Below are 25,159 nucleotides of genomic sequence, written 5' to 3'. Positions count from 1 at the left end.
TCCGCGGTAGCCCAGGTCCCTTTCCACCAGCTGCGACCGGAGGCGCGGACGCGAAAACAAGCTCCGGGGTGACCTGAGTTGCCCAGGTCAGCCCCGCTAGGAAGTAGTCGAAGCGGGATCTGACCCTGGCCCCACCCGGGGGGTGCACTTTGACCCCCGCAGCACCCGCCTTCCCGCTCCCCGGGGCCGCAGCTGGGCGGGCCAGGGGTACCCAGGGTTTCTGCGCACAGGAGCCAGCGCGCGTGAGGCGGGGCCCGGGAGTGGGCGGGGCTTGCGTCCGGACAGGCAGCGGGAGGGACCCGCCGGGGCCTGGGGGGCGGGGCCTGACGGGTTTCCCGGTGGTGGGCGGGCTTGACAGGCGGTGGGAGGAGCCGTACCCCGGGCCAATGGAGGGCGAGGCTTGAGCTTGACGGGCAGGCCCCGGCCGGCGATTGATAGGCAGGGGCCGGGCACGGAGACCGGCGGGCCAATGGGTGCGCGGGGCGGGGCCTGCGTCGGCGCCGTCCGGCCGGGGCCCCCGCCGCGCTGCACAGTCTGGCCCCGCCGCCGCCCGCCGCGGACGCGTACCGGCCGACGCCCTGCTAGCCGCCCGGGCCACCCGCCCGCAGCCATGAGCGTGCTCCGCCCGGGCCGAGCTCGCCGCCCCCTGGACTAGTCCCGCCGCCGCCCCGACCCGCCTGCACCATGGAATCTCCTGCCGCGAGCCAGCCCGCCGGTGTGCCCGCATCCAAAGGTAGGAACGCCCGGGCTGCGGACCCGACCTCTGCGCGGTCCCCCGGCCTGCACCCGGGCAGCTCCCCTGCCCGGAACGCCTCCCTTAGGTCCCGGGCCCAGCCGGACCCCAGTTTAGGCCTTGGGGCTGCACCCAGGCCCGAAGTCGGGAGAGGGTCTCGTTCTGATCACCCCGTTCCAGGTCAGGAACCTTGCTTGGACCTCCCACTTTGGGCCTTAACTGCACCTTGGACAGGAACTCTCCCAGTCTCGGTCTCTCAGCTGGACCCAGGTGGGATTCACTCTGATCTTGCATCCAGCCCCCTTCCACTCCCGGGTCTCAGGGCTGTATCCAGTCTGGGCCCCCAGTGGTGCTCCCCTGCTGCGGATCTCTCTGTAAACGCCCCCTCCCGTGTGGCTGCCCTGGCCACGGTCCAGCTCAGAGCTCCCCGTCCTCTCCCCCAAGGCTCTCCACCCTCCTAGGTCACACATTGCCCCATCCCTGGCGGCCTGCACCCCGTCCTGCAGCTCTGTCTGCAGCCCTGTCTTCCGGGGAGCCTCTCTTGGCCTCCCACCCCACCCTACTGCATGGCCTCTCCATCGGCTCCCTCATCTGGACTTGCAAGCTTCTCTGTGCACCGGGGCGGGCGGGGGGGCGGTGCTCACCTCTGACGCTGCCTGTGGGTCCTGGGCTGGCTGCCCGGTGGGTGCTGGCCCTGCGATGGGCTTGCTCTTGTTTTCTGCAGGCAGCCGGCCTTCCTGGAAATGTCTGTGAGGTGGCGGCTGCGGCAGCAGGCTTTGTCATGCAGAGGGGGAGGATGAGACTTGGAGGGCGAAAGGGGGATTTTTTTTGGCAGGAAGAGGAAAGGATGTTTTTGGCATGTCGGAGTCTCAGCGGGCTGGGCTGTGTGAGAGAGTTCCAAACCGGACGCAGCCGTAATGAATGGGCTGCCCGCGGCTCGCTAACTTGCTGTCTGTGGGCCTCGGTTCCTTTATCACACCTACCTTCCGTGGACTCCTGGCGTAGGATGTGAGACAGTGAATACTAAAGAGCTCTAGGCAAGTGTGGGTGATGAGATGAAGAGCTCAGAGGTGCTGGGGAAGGGGTACTTGCTGCGTTTTATTACTGTTACCATTCTTCTCGCTGGAAAGGCCTCAGCCATGTGGGATCCAGGCCTTGCCTCTGTTGGGCTGTAGCTGCAGAGTGAGGGGGAGAAAGGTAGCGGCTGGCACTTAGGGGGCCCCTAATCAGGGGTTGTCTCTGCCTCTTTTTCTCTGCGGTTGGGGGAGCCCAGGCAGCTGGAGGGCTTGTGGGGTCCTGGGGAGGGTGTGGGTCCTTCGCTGCCCCTGCTCCTGGCGGCTGCTGTGGCTGGGGCCAGAGCCCAGCCAGCCGGGTGGGCAGGGTAATTACGTCTTACATAAGTGGGAGGCCGGATCCCTGACCGTTGCCCAACCACTGTGAGTAACCCAGGAGGCACTCGAGGGGGAAGACGGCTGGGGAGGGACTTGGACTGCGCAGACCTCGTGGAGCTTGGGAACCGGGAAATCAGACACTTCTTTTCCCCAGATCCAGGTGTAGGCCTGGCCTGGCCAGCGCTGTGAGACCTCGGGCAGGTCCATCAGCCTCTCTGGGCCACAGTGTTTTCATGGGTGGAAAGAAGAGGTTGGAAGCAGTGTTTGTTTTTGAAGGCCCTTCAGCTCTTCCAGGCAGGGAATGCCTCATCAAAATAAAAATTAAAGTTGCAGGGTTGGGAAGGGAGAAGGGTCATGGGTGTGAAGGAATAAAGCACTTTGGGGAAACACTCAAATGCTGTGTGACCTGAGTCCCGGCATTGCCTTCTCTGAGCCTCTCTGCAGAGAGAGGGCCGGGATGCATTTCCAGTCTGTGGGTCCAGGTAACAGATGATATTGGGTGGGGACGCTGTCATCCTCTTTGGGGTCTGTGGCAGCATGTGGTGGGGAAGCCATAATGACCTCTTGCCAAAAATCCCAAGAGCTCCCACTTACCAAGGTTTTTCCGTGTGCCGTGCGCTAGCCCGTTTATTGCTTACAGCCCCATTCGCAGACGAGGAAGCTGAGGCTCAGAGGTGTTCATTGCCTTGCTTGAGGTCACACAGCTGTGACAGATGGAGCTGCTGTTCTAGGGCTCAGCGCTCTTCTGTGTCCCATTTCTGTGATGGGTGCTTGGGCTGAGCTGGTGGGATGCTCCCCCTCCCCCGTCACACCTCTGTTCTGAGGCATCTCCTCTAGCCCATGCCTGACCTGGAGGACGGACTGAGCAGAGGTGATGTCTCCTGTGTGCAGAGCCCTTTATAGCTGGCACGTTTCATACTCTCTGCGGTCCGGCCCATTTGTCAGGTGACAAAACTGAGGTCAGCTGGGAGGAGTGGCTTGACCCAGCCCTCCGTGTCCTGGGCACAGGCCACAGTCTGTCCTTCTCGCCACCTTCTCGAGGAATTTGGACCAAGCAGGATGTGGTTGGTGCTCGACCTTAGGGAGCTTTGCCTCTAAGCTTCCTGCCCTGCAGGGGTGCCCTGCCCCGTCCTCCGTGCCACAGCCCTTGGGAGTTTTCCGGGAGTGCGCGAGGCCCCAGGCCCTACAGCCCTGCCGTTTTCCCCGCTTCCTCGCCCACATGCCATCTCTGCCTGGGATCAGAGGCCGAGGGCAGCCGCGGCCAGAGGGCAGGGGCACGTTCGGTCGGCACAGTCTGGGTCTGCTGCCTCTGGCCACGTTTGTCCTTGGGGTGCCCCCACTGCACCGTGAGTGCTGCCCCCGTGGGCACTTCCTGGTTGATCCTCAAGTGGCTCCCGGATGCCTGACGGTGACTCTGAGGCTGCAGGAGCACCGCGTCCCGGCCCTTCCTGCTGTGCAGCTGCCCTCCCCTGACCTGCCCTGTCCTGTCCTGTCCTGTCCTGGCTCTCGGAAAGATTGGAAGGTGGCACTTGGGGACTTCCCCCACCCCTGGCGTGACGCACAGGAAACTATCCGCCAACCTGTGGCTCAGGGCCTGAAGGGAGCAAAGTTCTCAGTCGCTTGTGTGGGGAGAGGGCCGGGGCAGCAGAAGGCTTCCGGCGTGAGTCAGCGGGCACTGGGCGCTGACTCACCCGTGGGGCATGCCAGCCGGCTGGCTGCAGCTTAAAGGGCCAGTGCCTGGCCGCTGGTGGGTGGGAGGGGGCTGGAAGTCCCCACCTCTCGGGCAGCCTGTGGCCCGGAGCTGGGCACGGAGGTGGCCCCCCTCCTGGACCTGGGATAGAGCCGGGAGCCCCCTCCTGGCCCTGCGCCCACCCCCCCGGAACTTCCTCTGTTAGGCAAGGGCCCTGCTTCCTCTGTCCAGGGAGCAGTGGCCGTTTCCCGCCCTTGGCCCAGGGCCTCCTCCGGCTCCGATGTGCTCCCGGGGGCCGCGGGCGGCCGAGGAGCAGAGGTGGTGCAGGGTCCCCTGGGCTCTTGGGAGACAGGGCTGTGCAGAGGTGAAGACTCTGCCGTCAGATGCCAGCTCAGCCCCTTCGCTGTGACATCGGACGTCCGCTGCCTGCTGTAAATGCTTTCAGTCCCCTGGCACCGCCCGGCTCTCGGATGTGAGGCCTCGGTTTCTTCACCTGCAAAATGGGAGTGGGAACCCTGCGTGCCGTCTTGCCGGCAGCCGCGAGGACAGGTGTAGACAGCCTCATTCCACTCTTACTAAGTGTCGGGTCCTGGGAACAGCGAGACTGCCCTCTGCCCACAAAGAACCTCAGCGAGACAGGAAGTAGGGCAGAGCCTGGGCTCGGGGGTTCGAATTCTCACTTGCTCCACTGCTTCCCAACTTCCTCACGTGCCCTCTCTGACCCTCAGTCTCCTCTTCTGTAAAGTGGGAGAAAACAGCCCCGCACAGGGTGGTGGTAAAGGTGGGAGATGGTGTTTGTCAAACAAATGTCACCTGTTGTTATTTTCTCATCGTTACGGTGGTTCAGTTGTTCGTTGCTGAATGAATGCCAGCATGGGGACCTCTGGTGATGGACTTGAAGCTCTGTGACACGACTCTGGCTGCAGGGCCCTGTAATGGCAGCTAGAATGTACCAGGTTCTTTCCCCACTGCTCCCCAAGCTGGAGCTGGGAGCTTCATTGCCTCTTGGGCCTTCCTGGGGAGGGCTCGCGGGGAACGGAGAGGACGGCGGGCCTGCCTCGGCCTGCACATCGGCGTCCCCTGCAGCATGGGGGCGTGTGGGACCGGGAGTTGGGAGGGTGGGAGCCTCCTAGGCCAGCCCCTCAGTGGGTGGAGCTCCATCAGGGCCAGGCGGGGCACCTGCTGCAGGAGCGCAGGGGTAGGTGGAGAGCGCCCTAAGCGCGGAGCGGAAGGAGGCCGCGGGGGAGGTGGTTCTGAGGGTCCAGCTCCAAGGCCTCTGTGTCGGTGGGCGGCAGGGCTGAGCTGAGTGGGGAGCAGCTGGGCGGGGCCTAGGCCGCTGTGGAGAGCATCGTCAGCGTCTTGGGAGGGGACACTGTTGGGTCCCAGAAGAAGAACGCCACGCAGGGCCCTGTCCCAGCTGGGTGCGGCGACGGGGCGGGCCTCCCTGAGCTCAGCTTCCCACGCTGGGGCTCATCGCCTTCCCGGGACTGGCCGGGCCTCTCGGTGTGGCCCCTGTGGTCAGGCCTGCTTCCCCAGCAGTGGCCGTGGAAACCCCCCGAAGACTCTTGTAAAGGGCGTGAAGGGCAGGCAGGGCTGGGAGGCAGCCCCTCTGCAGCTCAGACACCACGCTTGGGCCCATGTTCCACCCCAGAGGGGGTCACCAGGCTCCCCCTGACAGGGCTTCCCCCTGCCCCTCCCCCCAGTCCTGGGCACAGGTCCCTGTCACCCTCCCCCTGTGCTGAGGTCCTCTCTGGGGTGTCCTTGCAGGCTGAGCTGGCATCCAGGGGCTGCCCTGGCTTCTCTGGGAGGCGTGTCCAGTCGCCCCTCTCCCCTGGTGCTCGCCCTGGGCCGCTCTGCACTGGCCCTTCTGCCCTGTTAGGGCAGACACCGGAGGGATATATGGAATGTACCTGTACGTTTTAAAGAATAAAGAAAAGTGAATTCTGTATACCCAACACCCAGCTAAAGAAATCTCAGCTTACTGTGCGCCTGCAGCCCTTCAGCGTTGCCTCTCCCTGACAACCGTCCTGATGCGTGTGCTCATCATTTCTGTATTATTGTTTTCTTTTTTTTTTTTTTGCGGTACTCGGGCCTCTCACTGTTGTGGCCTCTCCCGCTGCGGAGCACAGGCTCTGGACGCGCAGGCTCAGCGGCCATGGGTCATGGGCCCAGCCGCTCCGCGGCATGTGGGATCCTCCCGGACCGGGGCACGAACCCACATCCCCTGCATCGGCAGGCGGACTCTCAACCACTGCGCCACCAGGGAAGCCCTGTATTATTGTTTTAAATCAAGCCCTAATGTACGTGTGGTGTCGTTAAGCTCACTGGCCTGCAGGAGCCCCAGGCCGGTGTCCACGCCATGGTCCGTGGGACCAGCATTGGTGTGTAGCGGTGTTGGGGGAGCGGCTAGAGCTGGCTGGCGATCAGGCGCTGCACTGCGGGGGTGATACCGGGACCTGCGTGGAGGATTCAGCGTGTTAACACGTGGCAGCACTAAGTATGGGGCCTCAGGGTTAGCGTGTCCGAGTGCCTGCAGCTGTTATTACTGTTGCTTCAAGTGAACGTTCAGCCCAAGCGGCGCAGTGCTCGGACTGCGCAGCTGTACCACAGCCCTGAGTTGCCTCGTCTGCGTCACTGTGCAGCTTCGAGGGTTTGTCCTAAGGTTTGCACGAGCCAGTGGGCACGAAGGGACAAGTGAAGGGCCTCGGATGTCCGCGGAGGTGTTTGGGTGCCACCAGGAAGTAAAAAGGGGGCCACGGGGCATCGCTGTGCCTCCCTAGGTCGCTGCTTCCCCGGCGTTGGCGGTCAGCGGCTGCTGAGGCCTGGATGGGAGGCTGCCCGAGGCCGCTCGGCGTGGGCGCTGGAGAATGTCTCCTGCCCTTTGTTCTTCTGTGCACCTGGGTCTGGGCCTCCGGCCCACGCCACCCCCTCTCACTGCAGCCCAGCTCGTCCCGGCCCGAGTTGCCCTGCGCAGACCCGGATAGTGTGGTTGGACCGTTGCTGGGTGAGTCTGCGGGCACTTCCAGCCCGAGCCCCCTGCCTGGATTCCCCCGCTGCAGAGCTCTCCAGGTTGCCTCCTCTTCCCCGTCAGCCTCAGCTCAGATCTCACCTCCGCAGGGTCCCCTGCTTCCCTTTTCTTCAGAGCACTTAGCACTGTGGAAATCGACGTAAATGGTGTGTACCCGGACTTTGTTAGTTGGCTTTGTCTGTGGCCCTGTCTCTCCCCAGCCCCGGGCGTCTAGGGCCGGATCGTTCTGGCTTGTGGGGCAGCACCTCTGGCCTCTACCCACCAGATACCAGTAGCATCCCAAGTTGTGACAGCAGAATGTCTTCAGGCTTTGCCATGTGGCTGTGGTTAGAGCGTGATCCTGGGAGGGCGGGGCCCTGTCTGCTCACTGCTGAAGGGACGGATGCTGTGAACTGGGTGGGCTTGGGACCCTCCCCACGGGCTCTGCAGATGAGAAGGGCCCTGGAGGTGGGGGGGACGAGGGATGCCGAAGGCCTCTGAGGCCAGGGCCTGGCCCGGGGGCCACCGTGCCGCTGTGGGGGCACAGGGCAGGGCTGCTGGGTTGAGCGGCCCCCCGCCCAGCCTGGCACTCCCCTGTGGGCTCGGTGCTAAGGGCACCGTGGCGGGTGCGGGCCTGGCCCGTGGAGGCTCCCAGGAAACGGAGAGCCCTCCCCTCTGCGGGACCTTGGGGAAAGGCCACTGCAGAGCTGGGGAGCCGGTGTGAGGGGACGTCCCTCCTGTGCCTGCCTCTCCCCCCGCAGAGCGGTAACGGGGGGATCACGATATCGGGGGTGGGGGTGGGCCTTGGCTTAGCTTGGTGCAGGTCAATGTACTGCCCCCCGAAAGCCTCCGCGTCTCGGGGCCTCAGCTTGCCCACTTGAGCAGTGGGAGCGGGTTGGCCTGGTTGGTCTCTCTCTGTGGGACCCCCACAGGATAGAGGTGGCCAGCTGGGGGCAGGGCCAGGCGGGGGCGGGGGCGTCCTTGGACATCTGGCCTCTGACACCTCCGTGGTGGCATGCGCTTACTTACCTGATGGGCACGGACCTGGGGGACCCAGGACGTCTCCAGCAGGATTGGAAAGCACGAGAGGCACCCCAAATATCCAAAAGTAGGAGGCGGGAATAACAAAGTGGGAGCCGGTGCTGCTTTCGTCGGGGAGGCCACGGATGAGACAGAACGTGGCGGGGTGTGGGGCTCCCGTGCGCGCGAGGCCCGGCAGGGCCCGTGGTGCGGGGCTGTCTGCCCTGCCCCCCGCCACGGCCGCAGCCTGAGAGCCGGGCACGGCCGTTTTGTTGGAATCTCCCCAGGCCCCGCTCAGGGTCTGCTCCCCACCAGACGCTTGCTGTGACCTCGCCTGGTGCCTCCTCTCCGACCCTCTTGGTGCAGCAGACCCGTGAAGACGCTTCCGGGGCTGCTGAGGGTGTTGACAGAGCGGCCGTCGGGGCTGAGGCCCAGAGAGGTGAAGTCGTTTGCCTGAGGGCGCCCAGGTAGGAAGTGGCAGCTTTGCGGTTCGAGCCCGGGCCGCCTGGCTCCAGAGTCAGTGCTGCCGCTGAGATGTACCTACAGGGCTGTGACTTGTGTGGAGCCGGCTGGACGCGGGAGAGCCAGTTAACAAGGGCGCTTCGCTGCACTGAACAGGCAGAAGCTGAGGCTCGCACGTCAGCTGGGACAGAGTTGCAGGGAAGCGCATTCTGGGCAGAGGGAACAGAACCAGGAAAGGCCCTGAGCTGGGAACGACGGTGGCTCATCAGGTCATGGCTGGAGTCCTCGTGGCCTCCTGTGGCTCCCCTGGAAGGCCGGCGCGGACGAGGACACAGGCACCCGGTACTGTGCGCTCCTGCACCGGGAGCTGGCGGGCTCGTCGTGCTTTGCTGGTGGCAGCCCACAAAGTCTGTTTGTCGTGGTGACAGTCGCCACAGTGGCCTGCACCTGGGCAGCCCTGGCCCGGAGCAGACGGTGGGAGGGGCCGGTGTCCTGTTTCTGGCCGCCCCGCAGACCCAGCTGTGTCACTCTAGATGTAGGCCTGGGGACCCTGACAGGCAGGGGGGCCTCGCCCTCCTCCCCTCCCCCCCACCAACACTGCAGCCACAGGCAGGGAGACTGAAGCTTGTCAGGGGGACGTTCCCAAAGCCCGGGGCGGGCCGTGGGTGTGCAGGCTGAGCCCAAGAAAGGTGGAAAGGGGGCTGAGAGCAGAGGAGGCGCAGGAGGGCCTGCAGCTGTGAGCCCCGGACACCCCCACGTGGATTGTTACCTTTTAACTTAAAATGTTTTATTTTCTGGTTACAAAATAGCATCAAGTCAAGAATAAAAGCCACCCGTATTTCTCACTCCTTAGCATGGATTTTTTCACCTCTGCAGAGGCGCTGATGATAACTGTGGTGTCCACCTGTGGGCCAGTAGAGGGCCGCCTACTTTGTGCCTGACCCTCGGCCTTGCCTTTTCGGGTGGCAGGTGCACCTCCGAGCGGGTGAGAAGTAGAGGTGCGGGCAGGAGGGCGCTGTGCCGGGCTCCAGCCGGGCTGCAGAGCTGGGCTTCCTCTGGCCTGGCCTGTGGCGTCCGCACGCCATGGACCCCTGCGCCACCTTGGGGCCTGGTGGTGACTGAGTCTGACCCGGGGCAGCACAGGAGTGGCCTCAGGAACTGAAGCCCCGGCTTTTCTGTTTTCCTCTTGGCGTGTGGAATGTGCTGGCTTCCCTTGGGGGGGCGTGACAGGCCTGTCCCTTCCTCCCTGCAGGAGGGGCGCTGTGAGCCGCTGGCCTGGCCTGTTGGGGTCTCCAGGTGTGACTCCTGGCCAGACCCTTGACTAACGTGCAGTGACTCCACCTCCGAGCCTTGGTTTCCCCAAGTAAAATGAGGCTAAGAGCTCCTCCTCCAGGGTCGTCGGGGCGTCTGGAGGAGATGGGAAGGGCCCGTGTGTGAGTGGCAGGTTGCTGCTTCATGGGCGAAAGGACTTTGGAGGGAGACCCCCCACCCTGGCCCCTGACAACCAGCCACCTTGCCTCGTCTGTAAAATGGGACGAAATCTCTCCACACACAAGGTCACGATTGGGCAGCTGGCACACCCCCGTGCTGGGGGCAGGCAGTGGCGCCAGTCAGGTCCTGGACGGGCCCTGGGGGTTCAGAGGTGGTGAAGCAGCTCGATGCAGGCTGAGCGCTGTCCTAAGTGCTTTATCTGATAACTCTGCAGGGAGGTGCTGGTTTTTTTGTGTGTGTTTTTTAAAATTTGGTTGTGCTGGGTCTTACTTGCGGCAGGCGGGCTCCTTAGTTGTGGCACACGGGCTGCTTAGTTGTGGCATGCGAACTCTTAGTTGTGGCATGAATGTGGGATCTAGTTCCCTGACCAGGGATTGAACCCGGGACCCCTGCATTGGGAGCGTGGAGTCTTAACCACTGTGCCAGCAGGGAATTCCCAGGAGGTGCTGTTTTTGTCCCCATTGTATGGATGAAGATACTGAGGCCCAGCCTGTAAGGGGCAAAGGTGGGATTTGAACTTGTGGCAGAGAGAGCCCATGCTTTTGGCAGCAGGGTTGCGCGAGAGCCGAGCCTGGTGTGGAGTGAGCAGGGGCCCCAGCTCTGGGGCTGTGGGCTGTACCATCGGAGCACTGACTCGGCCGCAGGCCCGGGGCCGCCTGGGTCAGGGCCTTTGGCCAGGACTGAGGCTCTCCTGCCGGCCGCCAGGGCACAGACGGATGCACCTCAAGCCTGGCATCTGGGGGCCCCTGGGGGTGTTTCTATGGAGAGGCTGCAAGTGTCTGCCTACGTCACCCACCGTGGGGTAGATGCTGGGACCCCAGCCCCACCGGACTTTTCCAGGTGGTTCACCCAGCTCTCAGGGCAGCTGGGCGCGGGCCTCGTCTTCCCAGGGGCACTGATAACCCCTCCTATCATGGACAGTGGTGGCGGCCCCGCCCCCGCTGCTGGGCCGGAGCGCATGGGCCTGTCTGGATTCACAGATGAGGTGCTGAGGCTGCGCAGCAGGGTGTGCTGGAGGCTTGATCCAAACCCGGTTCAGAGGTAACTTCAGGAGGGTGTGCACAGGGTCTCCTGGCGCCCTGTGCGCACCTGCGGCACGAGGCACGGGGCCTTGGGCGGGAGGCGGAAGGACGTGCCTGCGGGAGAGGCACATGGGCACCGTTTCTGCTCCGGGTGGTTTTGGGAAGTCCTGGTCGAGTCCCAGGCCGGCCCAGGGCGCTCGATGCCGATTCTTCTTTAGCACCGACCGTGTGCCGGGCACCGGGTCGCACTCTTAGCTGGCCAGAGAGTCCTGGAGAGGCGACACTTCTTGTCAGTCCCTGGCGGTGAGGGGTGAGGGAGGCGTCGCCTCGGGACTCAGGCCCACCCCGCACCCTGGGGGGTGGGAGTGGGCTTCCTGGGGCCGTGTGGTGAGAATGTGCACAGGCTGCGGCCTCCAGGGTGAGTGGGTCCAGCCAGAGCTGGCCCTGCCCGCGCCTTGGGTGGTCTTCCTCCCCTGGGACGTGGACCCCGCCAGGCCCCTCTCACCTCCCACCCTGTTGGCTAGAGCTGGGGGTGGGGCTCCTCACAGATGGGGATACTGAGGCCCAGGGGCACTGCAGTGTGCCCGGGGCAGTGGGCAGGGGTGAGATGAGGCCATGGGTCCGTCCTCCAGGCCTGGATATGCCCTGCTTTGGCCCCTGCAGGCCTGCTGGGCTTACTTCCCGCTTCCCCAGGAAGGTGGGCCCCCAGGAACCTCCCCCGCTCCCAGCCCGGCGTGAGCCTGGGCGGGGATGCCGACAGCATCAGGGGTAGCTGTGGGTACAGGCACCCCAGCCTCGCCGCCTGTCCACGGGGAGGGCCGTGTGGAGGGCTGGGGAGCTGGCCCCGAGCACAGGCAGGCTTGGCGGCAGTGGGAGCTCGGCCGATCCAGCGCCCTCACTCCACAGGGGACGTCCTGCCCTGCCCTGGCCAGCCCCGGCTGTGGAACCAGCACACCCGGGTGCACATGCGGTCCTTTCCTGACTCACCTTCCTGCCCTTGGCCCTGGCCCCGTTTTCCAAGCTGAGCCGGTGCCCTGGAAGGTGGTATTTGTCCTCATACTTTGTCCAGCTGGGGCCCCTCCTGGGGAAGCTGAGGCTGAGAGGGGCGGGGCGCCTGCACACAGGGTCCCGGCCCACGGGCCTGGCTGTGGACACCCCAGGCCGGGTTGCATGTGATGCCTGCTGGCAGGGCCCCCAGCCTGCGTCTGTGCTCCAGCACGACGGGTGGGGACGTCGAGGCTCAGAGGCGGGGTGGGCGGCAGAGCCGGGGCTCCGGCTTGGTCGGTGCCCCCCCACCGAGGTTAGCACTGCACGGGGGTGGGGTGGGTAGAGGCCCTGCTACCTTCCCAGGCTGCTGGACAAAGCCCCACACGCTGTGCGGCATCAACACTGCAACCTCCTGTCCCCCGTCTGGAGGCCGGAGCCCACCCAGGTGTCGCAGGGCTGGTCCTGCTGCGGCCGTGCCGGGAGGAGCCTCCCCAGTCTCGCCCCCGGGACTGCAGACGGCCGTCTTCTCTGACGCGTGTCTGTCTCTGTGTCCAAATTTCCCCTTTTTCAAAGGGCACCTGTTACGTTGGATTAGGGCGCCACCTTAATGACCTCGTTTTAACCTGATCATCTTCTGTAACTCTCCAAATAGGGTCATGCTTGGAGGTACTTGGGGTTAGGACTTCAGCTTTCAGGGGTTAGGACACAATTCAGGCCTTCGGGAAACTTGGGACATAGGACTCTGCGTGGGTGGGAGCGTGGGGGCCTTATGGGGGCCGTGGGGGCCAGTCTGTGACGGTACGTCTTCCTCGGAGGTGCCGTCTCTTCTCAGGTGGCTGTGGGGTGACTGTTCCAGGAGGACTGGCAGGGCTCAGGCCCTCCAACCCAGGCTGGGCACGTCCTCTGGGCTCCCGGAGGCCCCGGGGCCCCGTCATGGCGCCGATCTCGCTGACCCTCGGCGTCTGTGTCTGTGCCGGGACCCTGGGGCTCCTGCCTGTCCCGGGAGACGCTGACTGAGCAGTGGCTGAGCGGACGCTCCCTTCTCTCCCTCCCATTTAGGAAAGTCCAAGAGGAAGAAGGATTTACGAATCTCCTGCGTGTCCAAGCCGCCGGCGCCCAGCCCCACGTGAGTTGGCCTCGGGTTCCCCCGGCGCCGCCCAACGGCCTCCTGAAGGGGCCACCGTGAGCCGGGCCCCTGCCTGGGCAGCTGCGGGGGCCACGGGCCTCGCACGTCCGCTCAGGGCCCTGCTCTCCCGTTGAGGACAGAAGGCGAGGCCCTGGCCGCGTCTGCGTGCTGTACCGCGTGCTGCCCCGCACACGCTCCGTGGCTGGGGGTGGGGGCTCCCGGGCAGGATGTGCACCAGGCTGGGCTGCCCGCTCAGGAGGGCGTGGCTCCCCGGGCTCACGGCCCCGCTCCTCCCTGCAGGCCCCCCCGGAACCTGGACTCCCGGGCCTTCATCACCATCGGGGACAGGGTAGGTGTTGTCGGGCCCTGGGAGGTGGCTGCGGGTGGTGGACAGAGCTGGGCTGGGGCGGAGCGCCGGCTCCCCGCTGCTGACCAGTGGCCCGTCTGGGGCAGAGGTGGTGGCTGCCTCCCGGGGCCCTGGTGAGCCGGAGCCGGCGTGGAGCGCCCCGACCTCAGAGGAGTGGTGCTGAGCGCACAGTTCCCTGGCCCTGCCCTCGGGGCTGGTGCTCGGGCACCTGCGTTTCACTCGCACTTCCTGATGGCTTGGGAGGCCCGGCTTGGGGACCGTGTGTGGACCACAGGACACGCCGAGGCTGTCCCGTTCGTCCCCTGCTCACTCCCTTTTATGGCTGCTCCCTGTGAGGTGAGGCCCTTCTGTTGTCCTGTCCGTGTCCCCGGTGCCTGAAGCAGGAACTTGCGTGTAGTAGGTGCCAAACGAGTGGTTCACTCTGTCCACCTGAGCGGGGCGGGGCGAGAGGGAAGGAGCATCTCTCAAGGGCCCCACGCCGCTGGGAGCACTTCCCAGGCCGGCCTGCTGACACCTCGCAGCAGCCCTTGGAAGGAGGTGCTGTGCCTGTCCTGTAGAAGGTGAGGGGAGGCTCAGAGAGGTTAAGTGAGTTGCCCCAGGGCACACAGCGGAAGTGGTTGGGGCAAGATTTGAGCACAGGTCTGACTGGCTGGCAGTCCTCTCTTTCTGCTGCCCCAGCATCTCCACTGGCGCCTGACTTGGCCCCCGTGAACCCTCTCTCTTTTGTGTCCCCCAAGAACTTTGAGGTGGAGGCGGATGACCTGGTGACCATCTCGGAGCTGGGCCGAGGCGCCTACGGGGTAGTGGAGAAGGTGCGGCACGCCCAGAGCGGCACCATCATGGCCGTGAAGGTGAGCAGGGCCCCCAGCCCGGGGCTGTCAGGGCCGGGGGCACCGGGGGCCGCGCGCCTGCCTCCCAGCCCCTGACCGCAGCCCTCGCCCCGCAGCGCATCCGTGCCACCGTGAACTCGCAGGAGCAGAAGCGCCTGCTCATGGATTTGGACGTGAACATGCGCACGGTCGACTGCTTCTACACCGTCACATTCTACGGGGCCCTCTTCAGAGAGGTGGGCCCTCGGGGGGCGGGCCCGGGGGCTGGGGCTCAGCCAGGCCCAGGCTGTGGTAGGGGAGACACGAGCCTCACCACAGGCTGGGTCAGAGCTGGCAGGGGGCCCAGGGGCTTCGGGGTGCCCCAGGGGGTGCTGCACCCAGCCTTCTCAGAAGGCTGTCTCGGGTAGGGGCGGGCGGTGGGGGGCTGGCGGAGGAAGGGCCCGTCTATGCCCCGAGCTGTGGGGCGGCGGGGGTCGGGTGTGGGGCTGAGGCAGGAGGGGTCTGCAGGGCCGGGGCATGGGGCTGAGCTGGCACAGGAGGTCCCAGAAGCCCCCATTGGAGGGACACAGTCACTTCTCTCTGGAGCCTGCCGTGGAATTAGGGGTCAGATGAGGGAGCGCAGAGGTGACAGCGGGGGTGGGGGGCTGCCGTGTGGAGCCAGCAGAGTGGGCAAGCCTCGGGGGAAGGGGGAGGAGCTGGGAGGTTGGGGTATCCGCAAAGGCTGAGGGGTGTAGGTGTGTCGGGGGCGCTGGCCGGCTCCGGGGAGGTGGGCATGGGAGGACGCCGGCCCAGGCAGTCCTGGGCGGGCATGGCTGAGTTCCCGATGTCCACGTGCAGGGAGACGTGTGGATCTGCATGGAGCTCATGGACACATCCCTGGACAAGTTCTACCGGAAGGTGCTGGACAAGGACATGACGATCCCAGAGGACATTCTCGGGGAAATCGCTGTATCTGTAAGTGGCTCAGGCCCTGCTGGGGTGGGGGTCCTGATGTTGTTGTCTTGGGCAGAATCGGGCCCCCAGTGTGGCCCCCAGCTGTGGCCCTGAACCTGGGCGGCTGCCCCTCGAAGCCCAGCTGCCGCCACCCTGGACCAGAGCCTCCCTGCTGAGGAGACCGGGGCGCCTGGGGCCGCACAGCTTTGGCAGAGCAAGGCCCTCTGGGGCCACGAGAAAGGACTTGGTGTTTACAACTTCCTCATGCCCGGGACGAGGCCGCTCTGGGGCAGCTCACAGAGGCATGGTGTCGGGGGAGGGGTTCGCATCCGTGCTTGCCTCCTGAGCTTGCATGTTCCTAGGGCAGGGCGGCAGCCCCGGGCATGAGCGCCCCGGCAGCCAAAGCAGAAAGGGAAATGGAGTCAGCGAACCAGCGGTCCTTCCTCCTGACCGCACCTGCGAACGTGCGAACATCCCCCTGGCGTTGAATCAGGGTCTTTGGGGTCATTCCTGTGGGGAATGGCTCCGAGCATGTAGCCCACTGACTGCTGAGGGAGGGAGAGGAAGCAGGGAGGCTGCAGAGGGCTGGGTTCTACCAGGAGCCTGGTAGGGGAAAGGGACGGCACCCTGGGAGCTCCTAAGTCTGGGACTCTGCAGGGTCGTGGGCATGTCACTTGAGACCCTTGCCCACTCAGAGCAATGCAGGAACCCAGTGCGTCTGCACCAAGGTTGCTGGGACCCCACAGCAAAGGCTGGGATGTGGGCAGGGCCTAGGGTAGTGAAGGGTTGGGTGTGTACCTGGGAGAGGGCGACGGATGGCCCTGGGTGGGGTGTCTTACAGCTCTGTCATTGTTGATGCAACCGGGAATCACAGCCATCCGGTCTCTTCCCCCCTCTTCCTGTTCCAAATGCCAGATTGTGAGGGCCCTGGAGCACCTGCACAGCAAGCTGTCCGTGATCCACAGAGGTCAGTGCCCAGGCCGGCCGGCGGGAGGGGGCCTGGCTGCTCACACACACGCTCTTGCCCGGTCCTGCTGGGCCCGCACCGCCAAGGCTCAGAGGCAGCCGGCTCTGACGTGCCTGTTGGGTCAGGCGCTGAGCCTGTTGCCCGGTCCAGGCCACTGTCCACTCCTCCCAGCCATTTTCCTCAGCCCCCAGGCCCAGTCCCAGTTCCACTGGCTGGTGCTCCGAGCACGGATGGGGTGGACCGTTGTCCTGGGAAGGCTGAGCCGTCTTGTTTTGATGTGTTGTTTACGTGTCGCAAGACACGCAGGGGGCTTGTGTACCGCTGCGTGAATCTGATCGTTGTTTACGCTGTGTAACCCCCGCACATCAAGGTGAAGGTGTTTCCAGCCTTCCCTGCCCTCCCGGCAGTTCTCAGCCCTTCCTGCTCAGTCATGCCCCCAGCCCCCCACGCCCTGGAGCCGCACTCCTCTGATTTCCCCACAGTGGGTTGGTTTTGCTTGTTCTCAGCCTCCCGCTTGGCCCGCTGATTCTGAGACTCACCCAGGCAATGTACGTCCTGCCTCTTCATCTGTGTTCTGGGTGCTCTGCTTTTCCAGACCAAGTTCATTAGGCTAAGCCCCCTTGACCACTCAGTGGCAGGTTGTCACGGAACCTTCGGCCCTTTTTCTGGGCGTCTGTATCCACACAGAAGTCCCCATAGAAGGCAGCAGAGATGCATGTGTGTGTCCTGTGTGTGTGCTCTCTGGGCGGTCCCTGCTGTGTCCTCCAGCACACTCCATGTCCACCTCGAGTCCGGGGGCTCTGGGTTCTCCCGCAGACCCCTCTCCTGTGTTTTAGCTGCTGCCCTGCGCTTCCTGGACAAATCTGCCGACCCCTCTGGGTGGGCATGGGGTGGTTTCCAGTGCCCACGCTGTCAGTGACGGGTCCCCCTGGAGCCTGGGTGGACCGCAGAGCTAGAGGTTGTGCTGGGAAGTGGCGGCAGAGTCCCAGCTGGTTGGCTGCAAAGACATGGTCCCGGGTGAAGCCCCAGAGCCCTGACCTCCTCCCCTAACTGTGGCTGGAGCCCGGGGCTCCTGGCTGTGTGGCCACCAGCTCTGACCTGGGCAGTGGGGGCCCCACAACCAGGAGCTGAAGGGCGTGTCCTGCCCCTGGCAGACGTGAAGCCGTCCAACGTGCTCATCAACAAGGAGGGCCACGTGAAGATGTGCGACTTTGGGATCAGTGGCTACCTGGTGGATTCCGTGGCCAAGACGATGGATGCCGGCTGCAAGCCCTACATGGCCGTGAGTGGTTCCTGGGCCACCCCAGGAGGAAACAGCCAGGCTTGGCCACCCCCGCCATGTCCTGTGTCCATCAGGGATGAGGCCTCCCCAGACCCCGAATTTCCTGCCGTTGGGGGCAGAGGGGTCTGCTGCCCGGCCCTTTCCACCCCTTTCTGACTGGCCCCGTGGTGCCCATTTGGGTAATAAGTCTCACCTCAGGGAGGTGGCTGGTGGGGCCTGCGGGGTCCCACCCCTCCCCCAGTGTCCCGAAGGTGGGACCCCCAGGCAGGGCAGCTGGGTGGCAAGACTCAGGCCTCCACCTTGAGACCCTGGCCCTCGCTGGCCTCAGCTTCCTCATTTGCCCCGGGCGAGGTGGGATGGGTGAGCGCTGGCCCCTCGGTTTGGGGTGGGGAGGCCAGACCCAGCTGAGGATGCCTGGGCGACCCTGCTCTGGTCCCTCTTACAGCCTGAGAGAATCAACCCGGAGCTGAACCAGAAAGGCTACAATGTCAAGTCCGACGTCTGGAGCCTCGGCATTACCATGGTACCACCTGGGGCTCCCTTGCTACTTGGGAGGGGCTGTACCAGGTCCTTGAGCTTCCGGGGCCTGGGAAATAGTTTAGCCTTGGACAGAAATGTTGGTTGGCTTCACAAACTGAGGAGAGACTGTGTCATCAAAAATTACGGTGTCTTAAGGGGAGCATCTGCAGGTGCCTTATGCCCGCCGTGGGGTGAGGGGCAGCTTTACATGTTCTCGACGTCTCTGATGACTCGTCCATTGGACTTTACCCGGCGCTCGTGGCACTTGTCGAGAAATCACAGTCAACCCCAAATTAAGTGAGCTCCCTGTACATGTGGCCCTCTCACGATCACAGTGAGACTCAGCCCTGGCGCTGGACGGTCACACTGCTTCTCCACGTTTACTGTCACAGATAACATCGTGCTGTGCATCTCTGTGCCCAGAGGCTGTTGATATTTTTGTGGTTTTTTTTTTTTTTTGAGCTCCTTAGAAAAAATTACCAGGAAAGGAATTACGAGGTCCAGGGTTTGGACACTTCTCTGTCTTCCTACTTGTAAACTCTGGTGGTCCTTCTCTGCTGTCCAGGCAGGGTCCTCACTTCTGTGTGTCGGAATCATTGGAAACTCTAGGAAAAAACGCAGGCTGAGTTTGTCCTGTGGAAACCCAGGGTCACACCCACACGCACCGCACTGTACCGCCTCCATCTGAGGGGTGCATTTGTGTCTTGGCTGGAAAGGGGCCTTTAGCCTAACGGGAAGGTGCTTTCTTAGCACAGGGACTAGCGATCTGTTTGGGTGCCAGTCACCACCAACAAGAAGCGTTTGCTTGAGCTGAGGTCTCTTCTGTTCACTACGGTGATCACTTGTCAGGGAAAGGGGCCTGGGTGGACCTGCTTTGTGTTTTCATCTCAGCGGTCAAAATCGGAACCCAGAGTTTGCTGTGAGCTGCCAGTCTTTTTTAAAAAATTAATTAATTAATTAACGGCTGCCTTGGGTCTTCGTTGCTCTGTGCGGGCTTTCTCTAGTTGCGGCGAGCGGGGGCTATTTTCGTTTCAGTGTGCGGGCTTCTCATTGTGGTGGCTTCTCTTGTTGCAGAGCATGGGCTCTAGGTGTGAGGGCTTCAGTAGTTGTGGCTCACAGGCTCAGTAGTTGTGGCTCGTGGACTCTACTTTTCGTTTAGGTGTGCGAGCTTCTCATTGTGGTGGCTTCTCTCGTTGCAGAGCACGGGCTGTAGGTGCGCATGTTTCAGTAGTTGTGGTGCATGGGCTCAGTAGTTGTGACTTGCGGGCTCTAGAGCATCAGCTCAGTAGTTGTGGCGCATGGGCTTAGTTGCTCTGTGGCACGTGGGATCTTCCCGGACCAGGGCTCGAATTCGTGTCCCCTGCATTGGCAGGTGGATTCCTAACCACTGCACCACCAGGGAAGTCCTGAGCTGTCAGCCTTTCCCACAGATGACTGCTGCCAACTGCAAGTGAGGCACCCAAGGCACAGGGAGGTCTGGGTCTAGTAGGAGAGATGAGGCCATGGTAGCCTTGTGTCCAGTGAGTCAGGGAGAAACAGTGATGAGGTCAGAGCTGGAAGGCTTCCTGGAGGGGGAGGCGTTGGAGATGGGCCTTACAGGTATTGGTGGCTGGGCAGTGGGGACTCTGTGGAGGAGGAGGGGCCTGTAAACTTCATTTCCTAATGGAGTCTGGTGGATTGTTGCACAGTCCAGTAGATGAAACTCATGGTCAAAGGCAGACCTCACAGTCTAACATTCCTTCTGCAAACACATGAGAGTCATTTCATTTCCTGTTTGTCCTTTCAGTAATAACAACAGCCCAAATAAATGGCAGCAGACGCTTAAGTCATTGTTGAGACATTAGGGAGTGGGGAGTGGCCTGTGGCAAAGGAAAGGGAAACTGGTTGCCTATCCGAGTTCCTTTGCTGCCAGCAGCCTGTGGGAAAGCGTCCCCAGGTTGGCAGCTCCTCTGATTTCTTCAGATTAGCTGAAACCTGGGTTTTCATGTACAATCTTCTGAATTCAGATTGTTTGAAAACCTGATGATAGCTAAGCCAGTCAAAACTCAGGGTTGGATTTGCTCCATGAGCCATAGCTGCTGGCTGGGTCAGAAGAACTAACTACTGGTGTCCCCTTGGCTTGCATCTTTGGTATGATGTCACCTATCAGCCCCTGGACCTGCCTCACAGTCCAGCTCTGGGTGCTGGACCAGGACAGGCAGGATCTGTGAAGGCCCTGCTTCCGCGTGCAGAATGTGGGTGCATCTGACCCAGTGCCGCTGTTTCCACTGCAGATCGAGATGGCCATCCTGCGGTTTCCTTATGAGTCCTGGGGGACCCCGTTCCAGCAGCTGAAGCAGGTGGTGGAGGAGCCATCCCCGCAGCTCCCAGCTGACCGCTTCTCCCCCGAGTTTGTGGACTTCACTGCACAGTGGTGAGTCTCAGCCCTGCCTGGACCTCTGGGCCTCCCCAAGCCCAGTCAGTACCCCTCCCTGTCCTGGCCAGATCCCAGCTCCTCCCTGGGCTTGGTCTCCTTCTCCTTTAGCAAATAACCCCCAAACAACATAGCATCAAAGTAAGTAAGGCAGAAATAGTTTGAGTGCAAGGAAAATTTGACAAACTATGGTCCTAGTGGGGAGATTTTAATATAGTCCCTCTAGAAATGGACAGATCATGAAGATAGAAAAAGAAAACAAAAAGCATGTGGAGGATTTAAATGCATAACAAATTTGCTTTCATTGCTGTTTAGAACTTCGTATCAAATTAAAGAATGCCCACAGGATCCTTATAAAAATTAATTATGTTTGAGATTACAAAGGAAATAGAGGAAGAGGCAGAAGGCAAAGCCATATAGGCCACGTTCTCTGACTGTAATTAGCTGGAACAGGAAATCCATAACTGAAGAGAAAAAAGCTACATGCAAATTAAAAGTAAATTCTTCTAATGCACTCTTGGGTTATGAGAGAGATTTAAACAATAAAATTATAAACTAGTCAGAAGTGAAGACGATGAGAATATAACATGTCAACATCTATGTGTTGTGGCCAAAGAGATACTCAGAGGAAAATTCGTAGCCTTTATTTCTTTTATTGGAAAATAAGAAAGACTGGAGACAAGTGAGCCTGGCAGACAGAGTCATTTTCTCCCAAGACCCGTGGTAGGGGGTATCCCGATTAAGGATACCAAGTAAGTGATTGTTAATGTTAGCATTTTGGTATTGGGATCATTGCAAATTCCCTAGATCACTATAGAGACAAGAAAGCTAACACCCCAAGAGGCAAAGAAACTTGGTCCAAATCTCTGTAGTTTGCACCATGGATCCCACTCTGCCCTTGGAAGCCCCCCCAGAACAGTCTGGCCCCTTCTTCCCTGAGCCCAAGGAGCATGTGTGTCCCCTTGCTGCCCGGGCAGGGCTGAACCCAGACTGGCTTGGCTGGCCTGGATGGGCTGGCCTCACTTCTTCCCTGCCAGTCTGGCCCCAGCCTGCCCTCAGCCTGCCCTGTTCTGTCCTAGCCTGAGAAAGAACCCTGCGGAACGCATGAGCTACCTGGAGCTGATGGTGAGTGTGGGCGGGACTCTCTGGGAGAGGGCTGCATCTGTGCACAGCGGTGGGCAGCTCCTCTGGCTTGCCTGGGCATTCACTCCTAGGAACTCCCGTCACTCATGTGTACCCTGGCTCCCTCCTCCCCACTCCATGCCAGGCCCTGTGGAGGGAGGCAAAGGGCAAGGGGGGGCAGGTGGACCATTTTCTTTGGAGGCATCAGGGAAGGCTTTGCAGGGGAACTGGGCCTAGAAGGGTGAATAAGGATTTACCCGCTGAGGGACAGAGGCCTAGCGTGCACGGGGAAGAGTGAGTTGAGGGTGGCTGCGGGGGGGGCTGAGGAGGAGGCCGTGAACGTTGCCTCTAACAGGAGGGCTTCTGGGGGGCAGAGGTCCTGGAAGGATGACTAGGAGTTTGCTGGGCAGGAGGAGCATGTGGGAGCACCTCCACCTCGCCCCCTCCAAGGTGACTGACTGCCTTCTCTCCCCATCAGGAGCACCCTTTCTTCACCTCGCACAAAACCAAGAAGACCGACATCGCTGCCTTTGTGAAGGAGATCCTGGGAGAGGACTCGTAGGCGGCGGGGCCTTGGACCCACTCTGGCCCCGCGGCGCCGCGCAGCCCTCTGCTGCGGCAGTGCTTGCCCACACCCATAAGCTACTGCCAACCTGGCCTTGGGCACCCGGGAGGAATCCAGGGGGCTGCTCCCGCCTGACAGGCTGTCGGTCCCAAGTGCCAAAGAACCAGACCATCGGGGCCCTCCGGTGCCTCTGCCCCTGCTGCTCCAAGGACTCTGAGACTCTGGACTTGGAGGGGCCAGACGCCCCTCACAGAGAAGGCAGTGGTGCCTTGTACAGGCCGCTGCCTTGGCCCGGCCCTGGATGCCACCCAAGTTGTATATTTTTTTATCTCTCGACTGAATGGACTTTGCACACTTGGCCCAGGCTGGCCACACCTCTGTCCCGGCATCGGTAGGGGGACCCAGTAGGGGGATGAGCCACGTGAATCCCCTGGAGCCCCCATGAGGCAGATGCCAGAGCCACCGAGGCCTTCACCCCAGCACTGGCAGACGGGGCTCTAAGGGCACCGGGGCCGCCTCGCCCCTGCCTGCTGCCTCTAGGGGTGTTGTTTCACTTTTATTTTTTTAATTTATCCTCTTGATTTTTTCCTTTCGCTTTGTGGGTTTGGCTGGTTTTTCTTGCATGGTTTGGAGCCGATCACTTTTCTGTCACCTGCTAGGGGACCATCAGGCTAAGACCTGCCCTCTCTGCTCAGGCTGGGGTCTCGGGGGATGGGCCCAAGGTCTCTGCTCAGAGAGGTGCTAGGGGAGCCATCCAACTCACTCTCCTTGGGGACTGGCTCGACGGGGGCTGTGGATTTGCTTTTGGTATTGTTTTAAAAAAAAGAAGAAAATATATTTTTTTGAAGAAAGGACTTGCCCCTCCAGGGTCCTGTCCCTGATTGGCTGGGGCAGTTACCTGATTGCTGTTTTAATTTAAAAAAAAAAAAGTGGGACAAAAGGTCGTGTGAGACTGTGTGTCATAGCGGCGAGCCCTTCTCCTGCTTAGTGACGGCTGGTGGCCCTGGAGGGGGGACCCCTTGCCCCGGGACAGGGACACGGCAGCGTGATCAGGGGAGTGGGGGCCTCTCACCTGCCGGGGCCCTGCACTTCCACATGTGAGGACGCGAGGCTGCCCCCAAGGGCCGTGATGAGCTGCCAGGCCCTTGCTGAACACTGGACAGAGCGGCAACACAAGCCCAGTCCCGAGGGGCCACCTCTTCCCCTGGCATTGACGAGTGCATTGCCAGGTGCTGCACCTGGGCCTGGGCCGTCACCTCAACTGAGGGGTAATGTCGTCATTCCTAGATGAGAAAACAGGCCCGGAGAGCCAAAGTCACTTTCCCAAAGCCACATGGCTTGTGAGATGGAGAAACAGGCTTGGGGACAGGTAGTAGCCCCTACGGAGGGAGTGGGGCAGCTGGAGGAAGGCATCCTTGGCAAGATCCGGTCTGGCTCCGTCATCCTCGGGGCCTGGGCTGGGGCAGAACGGGGTAGAGGCCCGCTTCCATCAGACTGAAGGAGAAGGGGATTTAATAGCTCATGTAAGCAGAACTGAGTCTGGCTTCAGGCATAGTGGGATCCAGGAGCCAGGTTAATATCCTGTGGAACTTAAGTCTGCCTTAGCTGTTTCCTCTGTCTCAGTTTCACACTCCCCACACAGGGCCACGTCAGGACTCAGTGGCTCCCACCAGCTTAGCAAAGGGGCCCAGAGCTGCCACCGAAGTCCCAGGGCCGGCTCTTCTCAGCTAGGAAGGGTCATATGCTCATCCCCAAGCCCATCTCAGGCTGAAAGGACCCAACACAGGAGAGTCAGCCTCCCTACATCCCAAGGTCTGAGGACTAGCCTTGCTAGTCCTCCCAGGGCAATGGGTGTGTTCCCACAAGGAGACATGGATCCCCTGGGGTCCATCTCCCCTCTGCCTCGTCCACCAGCCCTCCCAGCCTCAGTTCGGCCAGAGGCAGAGTCTGCTTCTCGTCCCCAGGTAGCCTCAGTCTGGGACAGCCTCTACCTATAACCCTCCCTGGCACAGCATTTAACAGCTCCAACCTCCTTCCCACGTGAAGGCTGTTCGCACCTCGGGGCCTTTGCGCTGATTGTGCCCTCTGTGTGGAACGCTCCTCCCCATCTCCTTGTGGCCCCCTGCTCACCGGTTCCTGTCTCCCCTGTCGCTTCCCCAGGGAGGCCCGGCACCTGGTCCCGTCGGTGTACTAACCTCTCTCTGAATTATCTGGGCCGATCGGACCCGCCACCATCGTGTGCTCAGTGCCCGCACCCGGGGAGCGCTCAACCTGTGTTCAATGAAAACACTAGTGAATGAACACACGAAAGGAAGGACGAGGGCGTGAGTCCTGAAGGTGCGCGCGGGCGGATCGCCCTGCGTGCGAGTGTGGCTCCGCGTGCACACACGGCCTCACACACACACGCCCACGAACGCACACACGCATGCACGCACGCGTGTCCTCCGCGCGCGCGCAGGACCAGCAGACCGAAGTCCCGGCCGCGGCCCCGGCCCCTCCTCCCTCCGCGGCCACCAGGAGGCGGCAGAGCCCGCGCTTCGACCCCGCGGCCCCGGAGCGCCCGCCCCCAGCCCCACCCGCGCTTGGGCCTGGAGAGGGCGGTGTCTGGGTTGCGGGGAAGGGGTCGGGGGGACCCTCGCCGCCCAGCTCTGCGCCCCGGACCGGAGCCCAGCTGGCGGCCCGCGCGCGTCCGTCCTCAGCGTTGAGGCCCGGAGGGGAGCCCGGGGCCGAGGGAGGGCGACTCCTGACGCACGTTCTCCTGGGTGCACAGCGCTCTACAGCTGGCAAGTCATCTGCAGTGTCCACAGGACTGCGGTTTACAAAGCCCAGAGCTGTTTACAAAACACAGCTTACAGAGTAATGTATCGTGCACAGGGCCTCCGCAGGATTATGAGGCGCTTTACAGCTCAGCAAGTGGTTCCCAGTTTGCCAAGCCCTGGCCATATTAGAACGTCAGCGTTTGTAGGTTCCTCTCGGCATTAGTGCAAACACGGTTGTTTACAGGTTCGGGTACTATTTAGGGGACGCTTCGGCTTTTACAAAGGGTGTCCAGGCATCCAAGCGGGAGAAGCCAGTGTGCAGGTCACTGACATTTACAAAGCACGTGCCAGTGCCCAGGCCCTTGACAGTTTATTCAGCCCGTGATTGCCGCGCGTGGCAGGGGCCCCTTCCCTGTCCCTAGGCTGTGGGGTGGCGGTCATGGGCACAGGGACCAGATGGGCAGGCAGGGCCC

The 25,159-nt window shown here is 62.2% G+C and overlaps 1 protein-coding gene across 1 annotated transcript; it reads left to right on the top strand.

Moving 5' to 3' along the window:
* The first annotated feature begins 487 nt into the window (after nucleotides 1-487).
* MAP2K3 (mitogen-activated protein kinase kinase 3) lies at nucleotides 488-22,857 on the top strand. The gene is made up of 12 exons (XM_082679582.1): nucleotides 488-733; nucleotides 12,863-12,929; nucleotides 13,230-13,278; nucleotides 14,034-14,147; nucleotides 14,243-14,362; nucleotides 14,964-15,080; nucleotides 15,975-16,026; nucleotides 17,181-17,308; nucleotides 17,754-17,831; nucleotides 20,101-20,240; nucleotides 21,320-21,365; nucleotides 21,841-22,857. The coding sequence occupies exons 1-12, from the start codon at nucleotides 685-687 to the stop codon at nucleotides 21,922-21,924; spliced, it is 1,044 nt and encodes a 347-aa protein (XP_082535708.1). The 5' UTR covers nucleotides 488-684; the 3' UTR covers nucleotides 21,925-22,857.
* The last annotated feature ends 2,302 nt before the right edge of the window (nucleotides 22,858-25,159 follow it).

This window comes from Grampus griseus, assembly GCF_964374135.1.
Source record: "Grampus griseus genome assembly, chromosome: 20".
Taxonomy (NCBI): domain Eukaryota; kingdom Metazoa; phylum Chordata; class Mammalia; order Artiodactyla; family Delphinidae; genus Grampus; species Grampus griseus.
The sequence above is the reverse complement of the archived record's forward strand: the minus strand, read 5'-3'. Positions and strand labels throughout refer to the sequence as shown.

Bases quoted from the DNA above. Each gene is read 5' to 3' on its own strand.
- MAP2K3 (XM_082679582.1), top strand. From the start codon at position 685: ATGGAATCTCCTGCCGCGAGCCAGCCCGCCGGTGTGCCCGCATCCAAA. The intron at 14,148-14,242 runs GTGAGCAGGGCC...CTCGCCCCGCAG, and splicing joins GCACCATCATGGCCGTGAAG to CGCATCCGTGCCACCGTGAA. The intron at 17,832-20,100 runs GTACCACCTGGG...TTTCCACTGCAG, and splicing joins GGAGCCTCGGCATTACCATG to ATCGAGATGGCCATCCTGCG.